This window comes from Oncorhynchus kisutch, linkage group LG6 (genome assembly GCF_002021735.2).
Source record: "Oncorhynchus kisutch isolate 150728-3 linkage group LG6, Okis_V2, whole genome shotgun sequence".
Lineage (NCBI taxonomy): Eukaryota > Metazoa > Chordata > Actinopteri > Salmoniformes > Salmonidae > Oncorhynchus > Oncorhynchus kisutch.
Genome location: NC_034179.2, coordinates 69,349,389 through 69,367,697, shown reverse-complemented (window position 1 = coordinate 69,367,697; position 18,309 = coordinate 69,349,389). Strand labels below are relative to the sequence as shown.

The following is an 18,309-nucleotide window of genomic DNA, read 5'->3' as shown; positions in this document are numbered from 1 at the left end:
CTTTCCGTTCACCTTCACACTCCTGGGCCAGACTACACTCAATCATATGACCCACTGAAGAGATGAGTCTTCAGTAAAGACCGAGTTTGCGTTTCTCACATGGGTAGGCAGACCATTCCATAAAAATGGAGCTCTATAGGAGAAATCCCTGCCTCCAGCTGTTTGCTTAGAAATTCTAGGGACAATTAGGAGGCTGCGTCTTGTGACCGTAGCGTACGTGTAGGTATGTACGGCAGGACCAAATCAGAGAGATAGGTAGGGTTAGTCAGCTGTGTTGTACTGTTGAGGAGGGTACAGCTCTATCTGTTCAGACGCATGCTGCAATTTCTTTTGCCCTGGGCCTCTCTGTCGACTGTATGACTGACTGGCAGTCCGCCAGCAAGATAGCTAAGGAAAGCCCTCTCGCTCTGTGTTTGTAAACTCAAGACGTAAACAGTGGAATGCCCTTGCCCTCACATAGCCTACAGTAGAGTTGGCTCATTAAACCGGAAATGATTGACACCGACCATACCGATCACTTATCGCAGGCATTTCTCTGATATCGTTCATTATGATACGTAGCCTGTACTAGAGAAACGTGAAGTTTGACATGAAGTAAGTGTGTTAATGTGGGTGATTGTTAATGGGACAGTTGATGGCTACAACCATCAGTCTCGTAGTAAGTTAGTAGTTTAAAGGAAACGTTTAAAAAACTTGTTGCACATTAATGTTATAAACTATCCCTCTATTTATCATTATTGCATCAATTCAGGCAATTTATCACAATGTGGATTTTTGTCCATATCACCCAGTTCTAGCCTACGTATGTTAGTGTTTACGTAGGACCTAGGAGTTGAAGCCCCCCGCTGAAGGGATAACAGTGTGGTTTTGAAGCAAAGCCTCGTTTCCACTATTATTAGTAGTAGTATTATTCATGCAGATATCAAATGTTATTATTTAAGTTGCACAGACAGCCTTTCTGCTGGGCTTAGTCTTTGAAATACCGTCTCTAGCCTGTCTGACTGCAATTAAAACCAGATCTCCTACAACCTAAGTCCAGAAAATGACTTTTTTACTTTCCTCCTCTCTCCTCTCTCTTTCCTCTCCTTCTTTACTTTCATCCTATATCTTTCCTCTCCTTCTTTACTTTCCTCCTATATCTTTCCTCTCCTTCTTTACATTCCTCCTCTATCTTTCCTCTCCTTCTTTACTTTCCTCCTCTATCTTTCCTCTCCTTCTTTACATTCCTCCTCTATCTTTCCTCTCCTTCTTTACTTTCCTCCTCTATCTTTCCTCTCCTTCTTTACTTTCCTCCTCTATCTTTCCTCTCCTTCTTTACTTTCCTCCTCTATCTTTCCTCTCCTTCTTTACTTTCCTCCTATATCCTTCCTCTCCTTCTTTACTTTCCTCCTATATCCTTCCTCTCCTTCTTTACTTTCCTCCTCTATCTTTCCTCTCCTTCTTTACTTTCCTCCTCTATCTTTCCTCTCCTTCTTTACTTTCCTCCTCTATCTTTCCTCTCCTTCTTTACTTTCCTCCTATATCCTTCCTCTCCTTCTTTACTTTCCTCCTATATCCTTCCTCTCCTTCTTTACATTCCTCCTCTATCTTTCCTCTTCTTCTTTTCTTTCCTTTTTTTGTGGGGAGGCAAAAGGCATTTGTAACTTTTAACTGCCATTCCGCACAACTTGCTTTTGTGAAGTCAACAGGCTGCTGAATAAAGAATGCCACGGACATTAGTCACCCCGCTGTGTAGCTAGCAGGCTAGCAGCTTGACACGAACCAGCCACTGGTGGAGAAGAGAGGGAAATTAAGGAGGGAGGGAACTTTCTAGGCCTTTCCCCCTTTTTAACACATATGCCCTACTTTCCATGGGTCTGGCTCGTTCTCTGTGTGTTTTGGTAACATCGCAGACGCCCTTCCAGTCCCTTTCTTTACAGCTCTTTCTCTCTACCGCTCTCTTTCTCCCTCTCTCTCAATCCTTCCTCGCTCGCTCGCTCTCTTCCCTCTCCCGCTCTCTCTCTTTCTCCATCGTGTCTTGGAGAGTTGATTTGAATTGTCCCCGCTGTCCTTTTCTTCATACCCCGCTGTCCAGTGGAATGCAGAGGCTACCGTGGCAACCCATGGGCATTTTGTCAAACTGTGGAGATCAGGTTTCATTCAAAATAAAGTTCATTCAACTCTCAAAGAATAATGGAGTTTAGTTTATACATGGCAGTTTCATAATAGACTGGAAAAAATAACTAAAACAGCTGCTTATAAACTAAACTCAATATTTTATTATTTTAGAGAAGGTTTTTTGGAAAGAGTATCTTTCCTACCCTTGTCACTTGCTAGTGAAAATGAAAATGACTTTGTCTGGCATACTTTTTAGTTTGAGACAGTATATAGTTTTTATAAAGCTTTGTCCTGATGTATTTATTTTTCAGATGTAAATTGTTTGATTGTTTTTCCATTATCTGGTCTATTTTGGTTTATTGTTTACCTTTGATGGACTTTCCAAAGTACACAGATTTACTTGCTCAGTAAAAACTATCCACACAAATCAATTTGGGACAGAAAGTGGCGCTTCAGTTCCAGTGCATCCTGGGATTTGAAGTCTTTCCATCGTGTGCCTTTGCAGAGATCTATACTATCCAGGGGAACTCTCACGGTCGGCCCTGCTACCTGCCCTTCATGTACGATAGCCAGTGGTTCCACAACTGCACCAGTATTGGCAGAGAGGACGGTCACCTGTGGTGTGCCACCACCTTCGACTATGGCAAGGACGAACTCTGGGGCTTCTGTCCTGTTAAGAGTGAGTCACCGTCTCACACAGCTATATTCCCCCTCCACCTCCTCCACACCCCACACACACACACGCACCACAGACTCTTTCTATGTCTCTCTCTATGACTTTTTCCCCCTTGCAATGATCTCTGTTTCTCCCTCCCCTCCCCTCTCTCTCCCACTCCCTCCCTCCCCCTCCCAGGCAATGACTGTGAGACGTTCTGGGACACAGACCCCCTGACAGACAGCTGCTACCAGTTCAACTTCCAGGCCACCCTGTCATGGAGCGAGGCTCGCATCAGCTGCCAACAGCAGGGGGCTGACCTGCTCAGTGTCACCAAGCTGCATGAGCAGACCTACATCAACGGTAGGAGACCAGAGGAGAGGCTAAAATGCAGTCCTCTGTGCTACAACACGGGAGCGCTTTTCTTCCTTATTCTCGGTTTGATGGAAATGTGTTTATAGGTCTGTTGTGAAATGGTATTAGACATTGCTTGTAAACAACTATGTATTAAGCGTGTATAAGCCATTTAAAAGCATACCTTACAATCAAGGGTTACCGTCTTTTCTCAACTCGCCTCTTCTCTAATAGTTTTAAAGAGGTGGAGTGTGATTTTGCCTCTGTTTATATGAGAACATCTTGTGTTTTTAAGAGAAGTCTCTCCCTGACTGCTGTAGGTTTGCTGACTGGTTACAGTGCTGCTCTGTGGATCGGTCTGAATGACCTGGACATCACCGGAGGCTGGCAGTGGGCTGACTCCTCCCCGCTCAAATACCTCAACTGGGAGAATGGTGAGAGAACACTGTCTTTAACCCAACCCAACCTCAACCATCCTCAACAGTCTTTTTAACACAACCTCAACCATCCTCAAACATCTTTCTAACCCAACCTCAACCATCCTCAACCGTCTTTTTAACCCAACCTCAACCATCCTCAAACATCTTTCTAACCCAACCTCAACCATCCTCAACCGTCTTTTTAACCCAACCTCAACCATCCTCAAACATCTTTCTAACCCAACCTCAACCATCCTCAACCGTCTTTTTAACCCAACCTCAACCATCCTCAAACATCTTTCTAACCCAACCTCAACCATCCTCAACCGTCTTTTTAACCCAACCTCAACCATCCTTAAACATCTTTCTAACCCAACCTCAACCATCCTCAACCGTCTTTTTAACCCAACCTCAACCATCCTCAAACATCTTTCTAACCCAACCTCAACCATCCTCAACCGTCTTTTTAACCCAACCTCAACCATCCTCAACCGTCTTTTTAACCCAACCTAAACCATCCTCAAACATCTTTCTAACCCAACCAAACCTCATCCATCCTCAACCATCATTTTAAAAGCAGATGGATGTTTATTGTCCTGAATCTTGCCCTGGAAGCAGAACTGAGCGATCTCCGCTAGATGGGCCAGCTGTAAAGTCAAAATTGACTAGATAGTAAAAATGTATGAAAATTATTTTTTGGGTCTTAATGTAAGGTTAGGGTTAGGCATTAGGGTTAACATGGTTAGGGTTATGGTTATGGTTAGGTTTAAAATCAGGTTTTATGACTTTGTGGCTGTGCCAGCAAGTGACCACTGCAGAGCTGCTTTCAGGGCAATATTCATGACAATAAATGCCAACCTGCACCTTTTAACCCAAACCAATCTCATCCCTCTTCAACCATCCTTTTAACCTTATCCATCCTCAACCATCCTTTTAACCTTATCCATTCTCAACCATCCTTTTAACCTTATCCATCCTCAACCATCCTTTTAACCTTATACATCCTCAACCATCCTTTTAACCTTATCCATTCTCAACCATCCTTTTAACCTTATCCATCCTCAACCATCCTTTTAACCTTATCCATCCTCAACCATCATTTTAACCTTATCCATCCTCAACCATCCTTTTAACCTTATACATCTTCAACCATCCTTTTAACCTTATCCATTCTCAACCATCCTTTTAACCTTATACATCGTCAACCATCCTTTTAACCTTATCCATCCTCAACCATCCTTTTAACCTTATCCATCCTCAACCATCCTTTTAACCTTATCCATCCTCAACCATCCTTTTAACCTTATCCATCCTCAACCATCCTTTTAACCTTATCCATCCTCAACCATCCTTTTAACCTTATACATCTTCAACCATCCTTTTAACCTTATCCATTCTTAACCATCCTTTTAACCTTATACATCTTCAACCATCCTTTTAACCTTATCCATCCTCAACCATCCTTTTAACCTTATCCATTCTCAACCATCCTTTTAACCTGATCCATTCTCAACCATCCTTTTAACCTTATCTATCCTCAACCATCCTTTTAACCTTATCCATCCTCAACCATCCTTTTAACCTTATCCATCCTCAACCATCCTTTTAACCTTATCCATCCTCAACCATCCTTTTAACCTTATCCATCCTCAACCATCCTTTTAACCTTATCCATCCTCAACCATCCTTTTAACCTTATACATCTTCAACCATCCTTTTAACCTTATCCATTCTTAACCATCCTTTTAACCTTATACATCTTCAACCATCCTTTTAACCTTATCCATCCTCAACCATCCTTTTAACCTTATCCATTCTCAACCATCCTTTTAACCTGATCCATTCTCAACCATCCTTTTAACCTTATACATCTTCAACCATCCTTTTAACCTTATCCATCCTCAACCATCCTTTTAACCTTATCCATCCTCAACCATCCTTTTAACCTTATCCATCCTCAACCATCCTTTTAACCTTATCCATCCTCAACCATAATTTTAACCTCATCCATCCTCAACCATTCTTTTAACCTCATCCTTCCTCAACCATCCTTTTAACCTCATCAATCCTCAACCAACCTTTTAACCTTATCTGTCCTCAGCCATCCTTTTAACCATATCCATCCTCAACCATCCTTTTAACCTTATCCATCCTCAATCATCCTTTTAACCTTATCCATCCTCAACCATCCTTTTAACCTTATCCATCCTCAACCATCCTTTTAACCTTATCCATTCTCAACCATCCTTTTAACCTTATACATCTTCAACCATCCTTTTAACCTTATCCATTCTTAACCATCCTTTTTAACCTTATACATCTTCAACCATCCTTTTAACCTTATCCATCCTCAACCATCCTTTTAACCTTATCCATTCTCAACCATCCTTTTAACCTGATCCATTCTCAACCATCCTTTTAACCTTATACATCTTCAACCATCCTTTTAACCTTATCCATCCTCAACCATCCTTTTAACCTTATCCATCCTCAACCATCCTTTTAACCTTATCCATCCTCAACCATAATTTTAACCTCATCCATCCTCAACCATTCTTTTAACCTCATCCTTCCTCAACCATCCTTTTAACCTAAAGGCAAAAAAAGGCCATGATGGCGAAGTAAATACAATATAGCAAGTAAAACACTGGAATGGTAGATTTGCAGTGGAAGAATGTGCAAAGCAGAAATAAAAATAATGGGGTGCAAAGGAGCAAAATAAATAAATAAAATAAAATATATACAGTAGGGAAAGAGGCAGTTGTTTGGGCTAAATTATAGGTGGGCTAATAGGTGCAGTAATCTGTGAGCTGCTCTGACAGGTGGTGCTTAAAGCTAGTAAGGGAGATAAGTGTTTCCAGTTTCAGAGATTTTTGTAGTTCGTTCCAGTCATTGGCAGCAGAGAACTGGAAGGAGAGGCGGCCAAAGAAATAATTGGTTTTGGGGGTGACCAGAGAGATATACCTGCTGGAGCGCATGCTACAGGTGGGTGATGCTATGGTGACCAGCGAGCTGAGGTAAGGGGGGACTTTACCTAGCAGGGTCTTGTAGATGACATGGAGCCAGTGGGTTTGGCGACGAGTATGAAGCGAGGGCCAGCCAACGAGAGCGTACAGGTCGCAATGGTGGGTAGAATATGGGGCTTTGGTGACAAAGTGGATGGCACTGTGATAGACTGCATCCAATTTGTTGAGTAGGGTATTGGAGGCTATTTTGTAAATGACATCGCCGAAGTCGAGGATTGGTAGGATGGTCAGTTTTACAAGGGTATGTTTGGCAGCATGAGTGAAGGATGCTTTGTTGCGAAATAGGAAGCCAATTCTAGATTTAACTTTGGATTGGAGATATTTGATGTGGGTCTGGAAGGAGAGTTTACAGTCTAACCAGACACCTAGGTATTTGTAGTTGTCCACGTATGCTAAGTCAGAGCCGTCCAGAGTAGTGATGTTGGACAGGCGGGCAGGTGCAGACAGCGATCTGTTCAAGAGCATGCATTTAGTTTTACTTGTATTTAAGAGCAATTGGAGGCCACAGAAGGAGAGTTGTATGGCATTGAAGCTTGCCTGGAGGGTTGTTAACACAGTGTCCAAAGAAGGGCCAGAAGTGTACAGAATGATGTCGTCTGCGTAGAGGTGGATCAGAGACTCACCAGCAGCAAGAGCGACATCATTGATGTATACAGAGAAGAGAGTCGGTCCAAGAATTGAACCCTGTGGCACCCCCATAGAGACTGCCAGAGTTCCGGACAGCAGACCCTCCGATTTGACACACTGAACTCTATCAGAGAAGTAGTTGGTGAACCAGGCGAGGTAATCATTTGAGAAACCAAGGCTGTCGAGTCTGCCGATGAGGATGTGGTGATTGACAGAGTTGAAAGCCTTGGCCAGATCAATGAAAAGGGCTGCACAGTAATGTTTCTTATCAATGACGGTTAAGATATCGTGTAGGACCTTGAGCGTGGCTGAGGTGCACCCATGACCAGCTCTGAAACCAGATTGCATAGCAGAGAGGGTATGGTGAGATTCGAAATGGTCGGTAATCTGTTTGTTGACTTGGCTTTCGAAGACTTTAGAAAGGCAGGGTAGGATAGATATAGGTCTGTAGCAGTTTGGGTCAAGAGAGTCACCCCCTTTGAAGAGGGGGATGACCGCAGCTGCTTTCCAATCTTTGGGAATCTCAGACGACACGAACGAGAGGTTGAACAGGCTAGTAATAGGGGTGGCAACAATTTCGGCAGATAATTTTAGAAAGGGGTCCATTGATGTTTGCTCCGGAATCGACGTACGCCGATAGTCACACGGATAGCAGCTAGCTAACTGCGAGATCCAGGTATAAATGTCCAGAGCTTGCGGTTGAAATCCGGGGACATGGAAAGAAAAATAGGTCCGGTATGTTCCGGTCCGAGCCGCGCCGTACAAAACTGGCAATAGATTTTCGAGCTAAAGGATAGCTGATGACCACAAACCGTGGTTAGCTGAATACTAACGATTAGCCAGTAAAGAAGCTAACTAGCTTCTGATTAGCTTCTGGTTAGCTTCTGGCTAGCTTCTGGCTAGCTTCTGGTTAGCTTCTGGTTAGCTTCTGGTTAGCTTCTATGGAGGATTACAGATTTGAGGTAAATAATACTTGTTTTATAAATTGGTGAGGCGGGTTGCAGGAGAGTGTTTTGAAGATGAGTTTATGGAAAATAAAAAATATATATATAAAAAGGTATGCGAAGAAAGTTGTAAATATATATATATATATATACACGGGACACAACAAGGACAAAAGACATCTGACTGCTATGCCATCTTGGTGATTGACCATCCTTTTAACCCAACCTCATCCATCCTCAACCATCCTTTTAACCTTATCCGTCCTCAACCATCCTTTTAACCTTATCCATCCTCAACCATCCTTTTAACCTCAACCATCCTTTTAACCCAACCCAACCTCTACCATATGTTTACAACACTAACACCACAGACTACACAGAGAACTTCTAAGCTGTCTCTTCTTTCTATCTCCCAATATTCATTATATTTAAATCCCAGACCAGCCGAGCCATGCGGAGGAGGTGAACTGTGCGGTGATCAGGACAGAGTCGTCTGGCCGCTGGCAGAACAGAGACTGCTCTGTAGCCCTTCCCTACGTCTGTAAGAAGAGACCCAATGCCACCCTGGACCCCTTCACCACCGGTTTGTCTGCCTAGTCACCGGTCGAGACTCTAGACCTCCTTATCAAATCCTCCCTGCTAAAGCTTTTACAGATGTTGGAGCTTGATTTGAGAATTTCCCTGCAAGGCACATTTGTAGTGTATTTGAGTTTTAAAAAGGCTTCTAATGTTTGTAATTTCCACTTTCAAATTTCAGATTTGATTTTCCTCTATGAAAAATCCCCTGCAAAATGTACATTTGTTACAATCCACATAACAATTCACATTTCCTGTTGCTGCAGGATTATTTTCCCTCTGTAGCAAAGAGGCTCAAATTAAGATCCTACATCTGTAGTTTGTTGTTTCATGGACAGTTACATACACTGTATGTGAGTAGTTACAGTTTAAAAAAATACATCCTAGATTTGTGTAGCCATTGGGTTATATGCTCTCTACTGTATTAACAAATAGTTAATATAGGATATATTTCCCTTCTGTTTGCTCTCTGTCTCTGCTCTGTGGGCTGCAGACTCGTGGGCGGATGATGAGAAGTACGAGTGTGATGTGGGCTGGCAGGCGTTCCAGGCAGGCTGCTACAGACTGACGTCAGAGAAGGTGAACTGGGACGCTGCTCAGAAAACCTGTCAGAAAATGGAGGCCAACCTAGTCAGCCTCCACACCCTGCCTGAACTAGAGTTCATCATCAACAACATCAAGCGAGGTACACAGATAATGCAGTATGTCACGGTAAGGTACCTCAACCTGAAGACAGGCAGCTACACAGACACTACAATACTGTACATGTCATAGAAACAGGCTTCAACTTCGGTGTCGAGCAGTTTCTCTCATATGAGACATTTGATCTGGTTTCTTGTTTGTGTTTATATATAGCACATATGTACAACTTGTTGAGGTTGTTTACCTGAAACAACAAAAATGAAGTGAAATAAAAAAGATACAGTACCAGTCAAAAGTATTGGAAAGTTTTTGATTAGTACATGATTCCATATGTGTTATTTCATAGCTTTGATGTCTTCCCTATTATTCTACAAAGTGGAAATAAGGAAAAGCCCTTGAATGAGTAGGTGTGTCCAAACGTTTGACTGGTACTGTATATAATAAGTTATTTACAACTTTTTTCACCACCCCACTATAAGGACAGGGGTTGGCATACTGTAGTTACACCCTACCTACACTCTTACAACCTAAACGGGTTCTTCGGCTGTCCTCATTGGAAAACCCTTTGAAGAACCCTTTTTGGTTCCAGCTGGAAAGAACCCTTTCAGTTCCAAGTCGAATCCTTTGGTGTTCAAGCTAGAACCCTTTCCACGGAGGGCTCAACATGGAACCCTTAAGGTTTGTACCTAGATACAAAAAAGGCTTCTCCTATGGGGACAACCGAAGAACCCTTTAGGAACACTTTAGTCTAATACTCCACTCACTGCTTCTCCCATCTTGTTTCTGTCCTAATGTGCTTGCTGTAGTGTCTCCTCCTCCCTGCTCTGTGATAGTTATCGTCCTATCTCTGTGTGTCAGATGTGGAGGAGCTGTGGATTGGTCTCCATGACACGGCTATGCAGATGGACTTCCAGTGGACAGACCACACGCCCGTCATCTTCACTTACTGGCACCCCTTTGAGCCCAACAACTTCCAAAACACCCCCGAGGACTGTGTCACCATCTGGGGACCCGTGAGTGACCCTTGGCCTTTGACCCCTATGGTCTGGACCCTTCAACCATCTCACAGCTGTGTGTTCTCACTGCCAGCAAGCCTCCGTTACGGAACACTATTGTTTATACTCTGCAGCTGTGTCCTCTCTCTTTCTCTGTGTGTGCGTCTGTGCGTGTGTGTGTACAGGAAGGCCGCTGGAATGACAGTCCCTGTAACCAGACCCTGCCGTCCATCTGTAAGAAAGCAGCCCAGAAGACTGACGGACAGGAACAGGACCACCGGTGCAAACCAGTAAGATTTACTATAGTCGCTTTCTTTATTTCGCTCTTTCTACGTTCTCTTTTTCCCTCTCTCTTTGTCTCTCCTCTCTTTCTCTCTATCTTGCTCCCCCCCTCTCTACTTTTTTTCTCTCACTCCTTCTCCCAATCTCTCTCTCTCTCTCTCTCTCTCTCTCTCTCTCTCTCTCTCTCGGTCACTACTTTCTCCCTCTCTCTCTCTCTCTCTCTCTCTCTCTCTCTCTCTCTCTCTCTCTCGGTCACTACTTTCTTTCTCTCGCTCTCTCTCCCTCTCTCTCTCTCTCTCTCTCTCTCTCTCTCTCTCTCTCTCTCTCTCTCTCCTTCCTCTCAATCTGTGTTTCTCCGTCTCTGTCCCTCTCTCTGTCTGTCTAGAAAGGTTCTATTCACAGTTCTAGCAGCGTCACGCTGTTCTAACTCCAGATGCAGACAGTCAGCACTGGCACTCTGAATGCAGATTGTGAATATTTGAGTGCACCCCCTCACACTCTGCCCCCATCCCTGTACACCCCTCGCCCCTCCACCTTCCGCCCCTCTGCCCTCTGACCACCCCTCCGCCCCAGTCTGTATTTGCTCTGAATCACCCCCTCAGGGCCAGGGAGGTCATCCAGACACCCTACCCCCAGACAGCCCCACAAATGTGTTCACATTCACAAAAATACCCACACACAAATGAACCATATCCACAGGTCTCACATCTGGTTAACCCATCTCTCTCTTTTTCGTTCTTTCTTTCTTTCCTTCTTTTCTTTCTTTTCTTTCTTTTCTTTCTTTCCTTCTTTCTTTCCTTCTTTCCTTCTTTCTTTCCTTCTTTCCTTCTTTCTTTCCTTCTTTCTTTCTTTCATTTTTTCTTTCTTTCTTTCCTTCTTTCCTTTCTTTCCTTCTTTCTTTCCTTCTTTCCTTCTTTCTCTCCTTCTTTCTTGCTTTCTTTCCTTCTTTCTTTCCTTCTTTCTTTCCTTCTTTCCTTCTTTATTTCCTTCTTTCTTTCTTTCCTTCTTTCTGTCCTTCTTTCTTTCCTTCTTTCTTTATTTCCTTCTTTCTTTCCTTCTTTCTTTCCTTCTTTCTGTCCTTCTTTCTGTCCTTCTTTCTTTCTTTCCTTCTTTCTTTATTTCCTTCTTTCTTTCCTTCTTTCTTTCTGTCCTTCTTTCTGTCCTTCTTTCTTTCTTTCTTTCTTTTTCTCTCTCTCTCTCTCTCTCTCTCTCTCTCTCTCTCTCTCTCTCTCTCTCTCTCTCTCTCTCTCTCTCTGTCTTTCTCTCTTTCTGCAATTTCACAGACTGTAATTCTCTTCTTATCTTTGACTAGTTCCCCCCATGGTTGTGTGCTCTCCTCTCCTGCTGTCTTTCAACCCTCTCCTCCTGTTTAAAGGGTAAAAACGTTTACTCATAAAAAGGTATTACTGTTTGATCCTGATGCTTCTGTAATTTAGTGTTTATGTGCTCCCTCACTCCCTCACTCGACATGATGGATAGCCCAGGTAATGCCTCATGGCAAATGAGTTACTGCTGTTAGCTTGGCTCCTGCTTGGCCAACTTGACTGTGTTGTGTGAGTTGAATGAGTTAATGCTCGCTTTTTGAGTTACAGTGGGGCAAAAAAGTTTTTAGTCAGACACCAATTGTGCAAGTTCTCCCACTTAAAAAGGTGAGAGAGGCCTGTAATTTTCATCATAGGTACACTTCAACTATGACTGACAAAATGAGGAAAAGAAATCCAGAAAATCACATTGTAGGATTTTAAAAAATGTATTTGCAAATTATGGTGGGAAATAAGTATTTGGTCACCTACAAACAAGCAAGATTTCTGGCTCTCACAGACCTGTAACTTCTTCTTTAATAGGCTCCTCTGTCCTCCACATGTTACCTGTATTAATGGCACCTGTTTGAACTTGTCATCAGTATAAAAGACAACTGTCCACAACCTCAAACAGTCACACTCCAAACTCCACTATGGCCAAGACCAAAGAGCTGTCAAAGGACACCAGAAACAAAACCAGGCTGGGAAGACTGAATCTGCAATAGGTAAGCAGCTTGGTTTGAAGAAATCAACTGTGGGAGCAATTATTAGGAAATGGAAGACATACAAGACCACTGATAATCTCCCTCGATCTGGGGCTCCACGCAAGATCACAAGAACGGTGAGCAAAAATCCCAGAACCACACGGGGGGACCTAGTGAATGACCTGCAGAGAGCTGGGACCAAAGTAACAAAGCCTACCATCAGTAACACACTACGCCCCCAGGGACTCAAATCCTGCAGTGCCAGACGTGTCCCCCTGCTTAAGCCAGTACATGTCCAGGCCCGTCTGAAGTTTTCTAGAGAGCATTTGGATGATCCAGAAGAAGATTGGGAGAATATCATATGGTCAGATGAAACCAAAATATAACTTTTTGGTAAAAACTCAACTCATCTTGTTTGGAGGACAAAGAATGCTGAGTTGCATCCAAAGAACACCATACCTACTGTGAAGCATGGGGGTGGAAACATCATGCTTTGGGGCTGTTTTTCTGCAAAGGGACCAGGACGACTGATCCGTGTAAAGGAAAGAATGAATGGGGCCATGTATCGTGAGATTTTGAGTGAAAACCTCCTTCCATTGAAGATGAAACGTGGCTGGGACTTTCAGCATGACAATGATCCCAAACACACCGCCCGGGCAACGAAGGAGTGGCTTCGTAAGAAGCATTTCAAGGTCCTGGAGTGTCCTAGCCAGTCTCCAGATCTCATCCCCATAGAAAATCTTTGGAGGGAGTTGAAAGTCTGTGTTGCCCAGCAACAGCCTCAAAACATCACTGCTGTAGAGGAGATCTGCATGGAGGAATGGGCCAAAATACCAGCAACAGTGTGTGAAAACCTTGTGAAGACTTACAGAAAATGTTTGACCTCTGTCATTGCCAACAAAGGGTATATAACAAAGTATTGAGATAAACTTTTGTTATTGACCAAATACTTATTTTCCACCTTAATTTGCAAATAAATTCATTAAAAATCCTACAATGTGATTTTCTGGATTTTTTTTCTCATTTTGTCTGTCATAGTTGAAGTGTACCTATGATGAAAATTACAGGCCTCTCTCATCTTGTTAAGTGGGAGAACTTGCACAATTGGTGGCTGACTAAATACTTTTTCGCCCCACTGTAACTCAGCATCTGAAGAGAAAGTGTGAGACAACCAAGTTACCGACTTAATGGTTCAGCGGTTCTGTTGTTCTGTCGGAACAATAGGGTCTATATGATCCATGGCTCATTGGCTCAGGGAACTGTAACACTAGAGATCCTCCAGAGAGTGTTGCATTGTGGGTCATGTGACAGGAGAGAGAGAAATAGATAGCATACGCATCTGCCTCTCCAGTATGAGGCTCCTAAAGGGGAACGTGGCTCGCCAGCTGGAAGTCTTTGAGGTTTCTCCCTCCCTGCCAAGTGCAGTTGTGCAAAAGCCTGACGTTGGACTAAATCACACAAAGTGACTTTCCCTCTCTCTTCCTCTCTCACGACTACACACTCAAACCCTTGTGACATTTTGTGTGTTGACTGTGCTCTCGGACTGTACACGTCTGCAGATAAGCACTGAGAGGCGAGAGAGAGGGGTGGAGTGAGAGAGCGGTTTGAGAGAGAGTATAGCTCTGAGCCTGGACTTGTTCTGTCCTGCCCCGGTTTTATATGTAGGGAAAAATAATTGCCCTTTCCTTATTACACATGTGTTGTTTATAGTACTTTATGCTTATATGTTCCCATCTCATCTGTTTTCATGCAAGTCTCTGGATGTAGATAGATCTTTTTGGACAGTTATTATTTCTGTGCTCAACCGTTCTCCTCTCTCTCCCCCGTCAGGGCTGGAGATGGCACAGTCCGGCCTGCTACTGGGTGGGAGAGGAGCAGGTGACCTTCGAGGAGGGCAGGAAGGCCTGCGCTGGCAGCGGAGCTACCCTCATCACCATCGCCAATAGGTACACACACACATGCATACCTGTACATACCCTCATGTACGTACACAAGCACACACAGACACAAACACACACACACACCTAGTGTAACCTCTGACCCCTGAGCCTTGTCCATGTGCGATGTTGTAGGTTTGAGCAGGCATTTGTCAACAGTCTGGTGTTTGGCCGTTCTGGGGATTCATTCTGGATAGCCCTGCTTGACCAGAACAGCCCTGGGAAATTCCACTGGCTCAGCGGGGATGAAGTGACCTATACCAACTGGAACAGAGACCAGCCAGGTGGGGACATGGACCTCTGTCTCTCTATCTGTCCACAGAGCTATCATGACGGACATGTTGGTCTTGTACTAGTCTTCAGGACACCTGTCTGTGCCATATGCCCAGAGCCCTGTCAAAACTAGATATGGTATAAACTCTTATCTCTTGGGTGTTCATTGTGGCTAAATTGCCAATGACTTAATCAGGTGATTGGTTTACCATTTTCAAGACCATCTTTTGCCATGATCTCTACCATCCCCACTGGTGTGTCAGTCAGTTACTCCCAGACCCAGACTCATGCAACTACGTAACATGGACCACTCTCTCCCCGCTCTCCTCTGTCAGGAGGAAACATCAAAGGGGGCTGTGTAACCATGGAGACGGGCTACGCCACAGGCCTATGGGAGGTGAAGGACTGTGCGTCGGCCCGGGCTAAGTTCATCTGTAGACTGAACCAGGACACGTCCCTCAGCCCTGAGCCCCCAGCCCCGCACCCCACCCCCAGCCTCACTGGATCCTGCCCCAACGGGTGGAAGACAAACGGCAAGCTGCACCACTGCTACAAGGTATCCTACGCCTTTACCGCTGCTTGATAAACTCAGCAAAAAAAGAAACGTCCCTTTTTCAGGATCCTGTCTTTCAAAGATAATTCGTAAAAATCCAAATAACTTCACAGATCTTCATTGTGAAGGGTTTAAACACTGTTTCCCATGCTTGTTCAATGAACCATAAACAATGAATGAACATGCACCTGTGGAACGGTCGTAAAGACACTAACAGCTTACAGACAGTAGGCAATTAAGGTCACAGTTATGAAAACTTAGGACACTAAAGAGGCCTTTCTACAGACTCTGAAAAACACCAAAAGAAAGATGCCCAGGGTCCCTGCTCATCTGCGTGACCGTGCCTTTGGCATGCTGCAAGGAGGCATGAGGACTGCAGAAGTAGCCAGGGCAATAAATTGCAATGTCTGTACTATGAGACGCCTAAGACAGCGCTACAGGGAGACAGGACAGACAGCTGATCGTCCTCGCAGTGGCAGACCATGTGTAATAACACCTGCACAGGATCGGTACAACCGAATGAATAAGTGTTACAATGAGCCTCGTACTCTGGAGCGGGATCGATTTGGAGGTGGAGAGTCTCTCATGGTCTGGGGCAGTGTGTCACAGCATCATCGGACTGCGCTTGTTGTCATTGCTGGCAATCTCAACGCTGTGACCCCCCTTTGTTCAGGGACACATTATTCCATTTCTGTTAGTCACATGTCTGTGGAACTTGTTCAGTTTATGTCTCAGTTGTTGAATCTTGTTATGTTCATACAAATATTTACACATGTTAAGTTTGTTGAAAATAAACGCAGTTGACAGTGAGAGGATGTTTCTTTTTTTGCTGAGTTTATTACTAGACATATATTTTAAGCATATGTATTAGTTTAGTCAATATACATACCATTTATTTGCCTCTAACGCCTCTGTGTGTGTGTGTGCGTGCGTGTGCCTACCTGTGTGCCTACATGTGTGTGTGTATGTGCCTGCCTGTTTGCCTGCGTGTGTGTGTGTATGCGCCTGCCTGTCTGCCTGTGTTTGTGTGTGTCCCAGGTGTTTGACAGAGCCCAGATGGACCAGAAGCTGAGCTGGCTGCAGGCCCACCTAGCCTGTCAGAGACACCATGGAGCCAACCTGCTGAGTGTCAGTGGCCCAGAGGAGGAGCACTTCATACTGCAGATATTACACGAAGCCTTTGGGTGGGTGGACACTCCACCTTGATCATGCATGGGTTGTATGAATGGGTCTCTATTACAGGGCCCAGACTGGATGGAGGGAGAATGTGGTTCTTATTTGAAAAGGGGATGGGTTTGTAATTTAAGAGGGAATGTGGTGGTAATGATGAGGATGATAATAATAAATGTATATAATTATTTTTTGGGGGTGCTTATATTCGTCCTGTTACACACAGTGTGTAAAGGAAATACATTTTTTGCATATCCCAACTCCCCCGGAGATAGCCGCAGGGAGTGGGGTCACGGCCAGGGTTGCCAATGAACATAATCTCTGGAGCAATTAGGGTTAAGTGCCTGGCTCAAGGGCACAGTGCCAGATTTCTATATATTTTTTATGGTGATGACTATGATGCTGATGATGGTGATGATGCTGATGATGATAATGACGCTGATGCTGCTGCTCCTGATGATGCTGACGACGCTGCTGCTGCTGATGATGGTCCACAGGGAGTCAGAGGACCATGAGCAGCACTGGTTCTGGATCGGGCTGAACCGCAGGAACCCCATAGACAACGGTATCTGGAAGTGGAGCGATGGACTGGGTGTGAGTCACAGCATTATCATCCAGTCTTCCAGCCACAGCATTACATCACAGCATGTCTATGGACCTAATTAGAGCAGCCAAACCACAGCACTATCTATTATTGACCCAGCTTAACACAGCAACCTTGATTTACTGATAGCTACAGCCCCGCTACAACAACATACAGTCTCTTGCACCATATATGTGTACCTCAAAGCTTAGCGATATACAGTGCTGTGAAAAAGTGTTTGCCCCCTTCCTGATTTCTAATTTTTTGCACATTTGTCTCACTTAAATGTTTCAGATCATCAAAACTAATGTTAATATTACACAAAGATAACCCAGGTAAACACAAAATACAGTTTTTAAGTGATGATTTTAAAAAGCTATCCGAACCTTCATGGCCCTATGTGAAAAAGTAATTGCCCCCTAAACCTAATAACTGGTTGTGCCACCCTCGGCAGCAACAACTGCAATCAAGCGTTTGCGATAACTGGCAATGAGACTTTCACATCGCCGTGGAGGAATTTTGGCCCACTCCTCCTTGCAGAATTGTTTTAATTCAGCCACGTTGGAGGGTTTTCGAGCATGAACCACCTTTTTAAGGTTACGCCACAGCATCTCAATCGGATTCAAGTCCGGACTTTGACTTTGTCACTCCAAAATATATATATATTTTTTACGCCATTCAGAGGTGGACTTGCTGGTGTGTTTTGGATCATTGCCCTGCTGCAGAACCCAAGTGCGCTTCAGCTTGAGGTCACAAACTGATGGCCGGACATTCTCCTTCAGGATTTTTTTGGTAGAGAGCAGAATTCATGGTTCCATCAATCACAACAAGTCATCCAGGTCCTGAAGCAGCAAAGCAGCCCTAGACCATCACACTACCACCACCATATTTGACTGTTGGTATGATGTTCTTTTTCTGAAATGCTGTGTTACTTTTACGCCAGATGTAACGGGACGCACACCTTCCAAAAAGTTCAACTCTTGTCACGTTAGTCCACAGAATATTTTCCCAAAAGTCTAGGGGATCAGCAAGATGTTTTTTTCCAAAAGTGAGACGAGCCTTTACAGTGGGGCAAAAAAGTATTTAGTCAGCCACCAATTGTGCAAGTTCTCCCACTTAACAAGATGAGAGAGGCCTGTAATTTTCATCATAGGTACACTTCAACTATGAC

General features: G+C 44.0%; 1 protein-coding gene across 1 annotated transcript in view; it reads left to right on the top strand.

Moving 5' to 3' along the window:
• The window catches only part of LOC109891910 (C-type mannose receptor 2-like), a 51,561-nt gene that overhangs the window by 10,792 nt on the left and 22,460 nt on the right, over window positions 1-18,309 (top strand). The window contains exons 3-14 of the mRNA XM_031827286.1: window positions 2,603-2,776; window positions 2,951-3,115; window positions 3,427-3,540; window positions 8,562-8,705; window positions 9,192-9,383; window positions 10,199-10,353; window positions 10,521-10,625; window positions 14,453-14,568; window positions 14,695-14,843; window positions 15,168-15,388; window positions 16,424-16,569; window positions 17,053-17,149. Coding sequence (XP_031683146.1) covers window positions 2,603-2,776; window positions 2,951-3,115; window positions 3,427-3,540; window positions 8,562-8,705; window positions 9,192-9,383; window positions 10,199-10,353; window positions 10,521-10,625; window positions 14,453-14,568; window positions 14,695-14,843; window positions 15,168-15,388; window positions 16,424-16,569; window positions 17,053-17,149 — 1,778 coding nt within the window. The remainder of the gene's footprint in view (window positions 1-2,602; window positions 2,777-2,950; window positions 3,116-3,426; window positions 3,541-8,561; window positions 8,706-9,191; window positions 9,384-10,198; window positions 10,354-10,520; window positions 10,626-14,452; window positions 14,569-14,694; window positions 14,844-15,167; window positions 15,389-16,423; window positions 16,570-17,052; window positions 17,150-18,309) is intronic.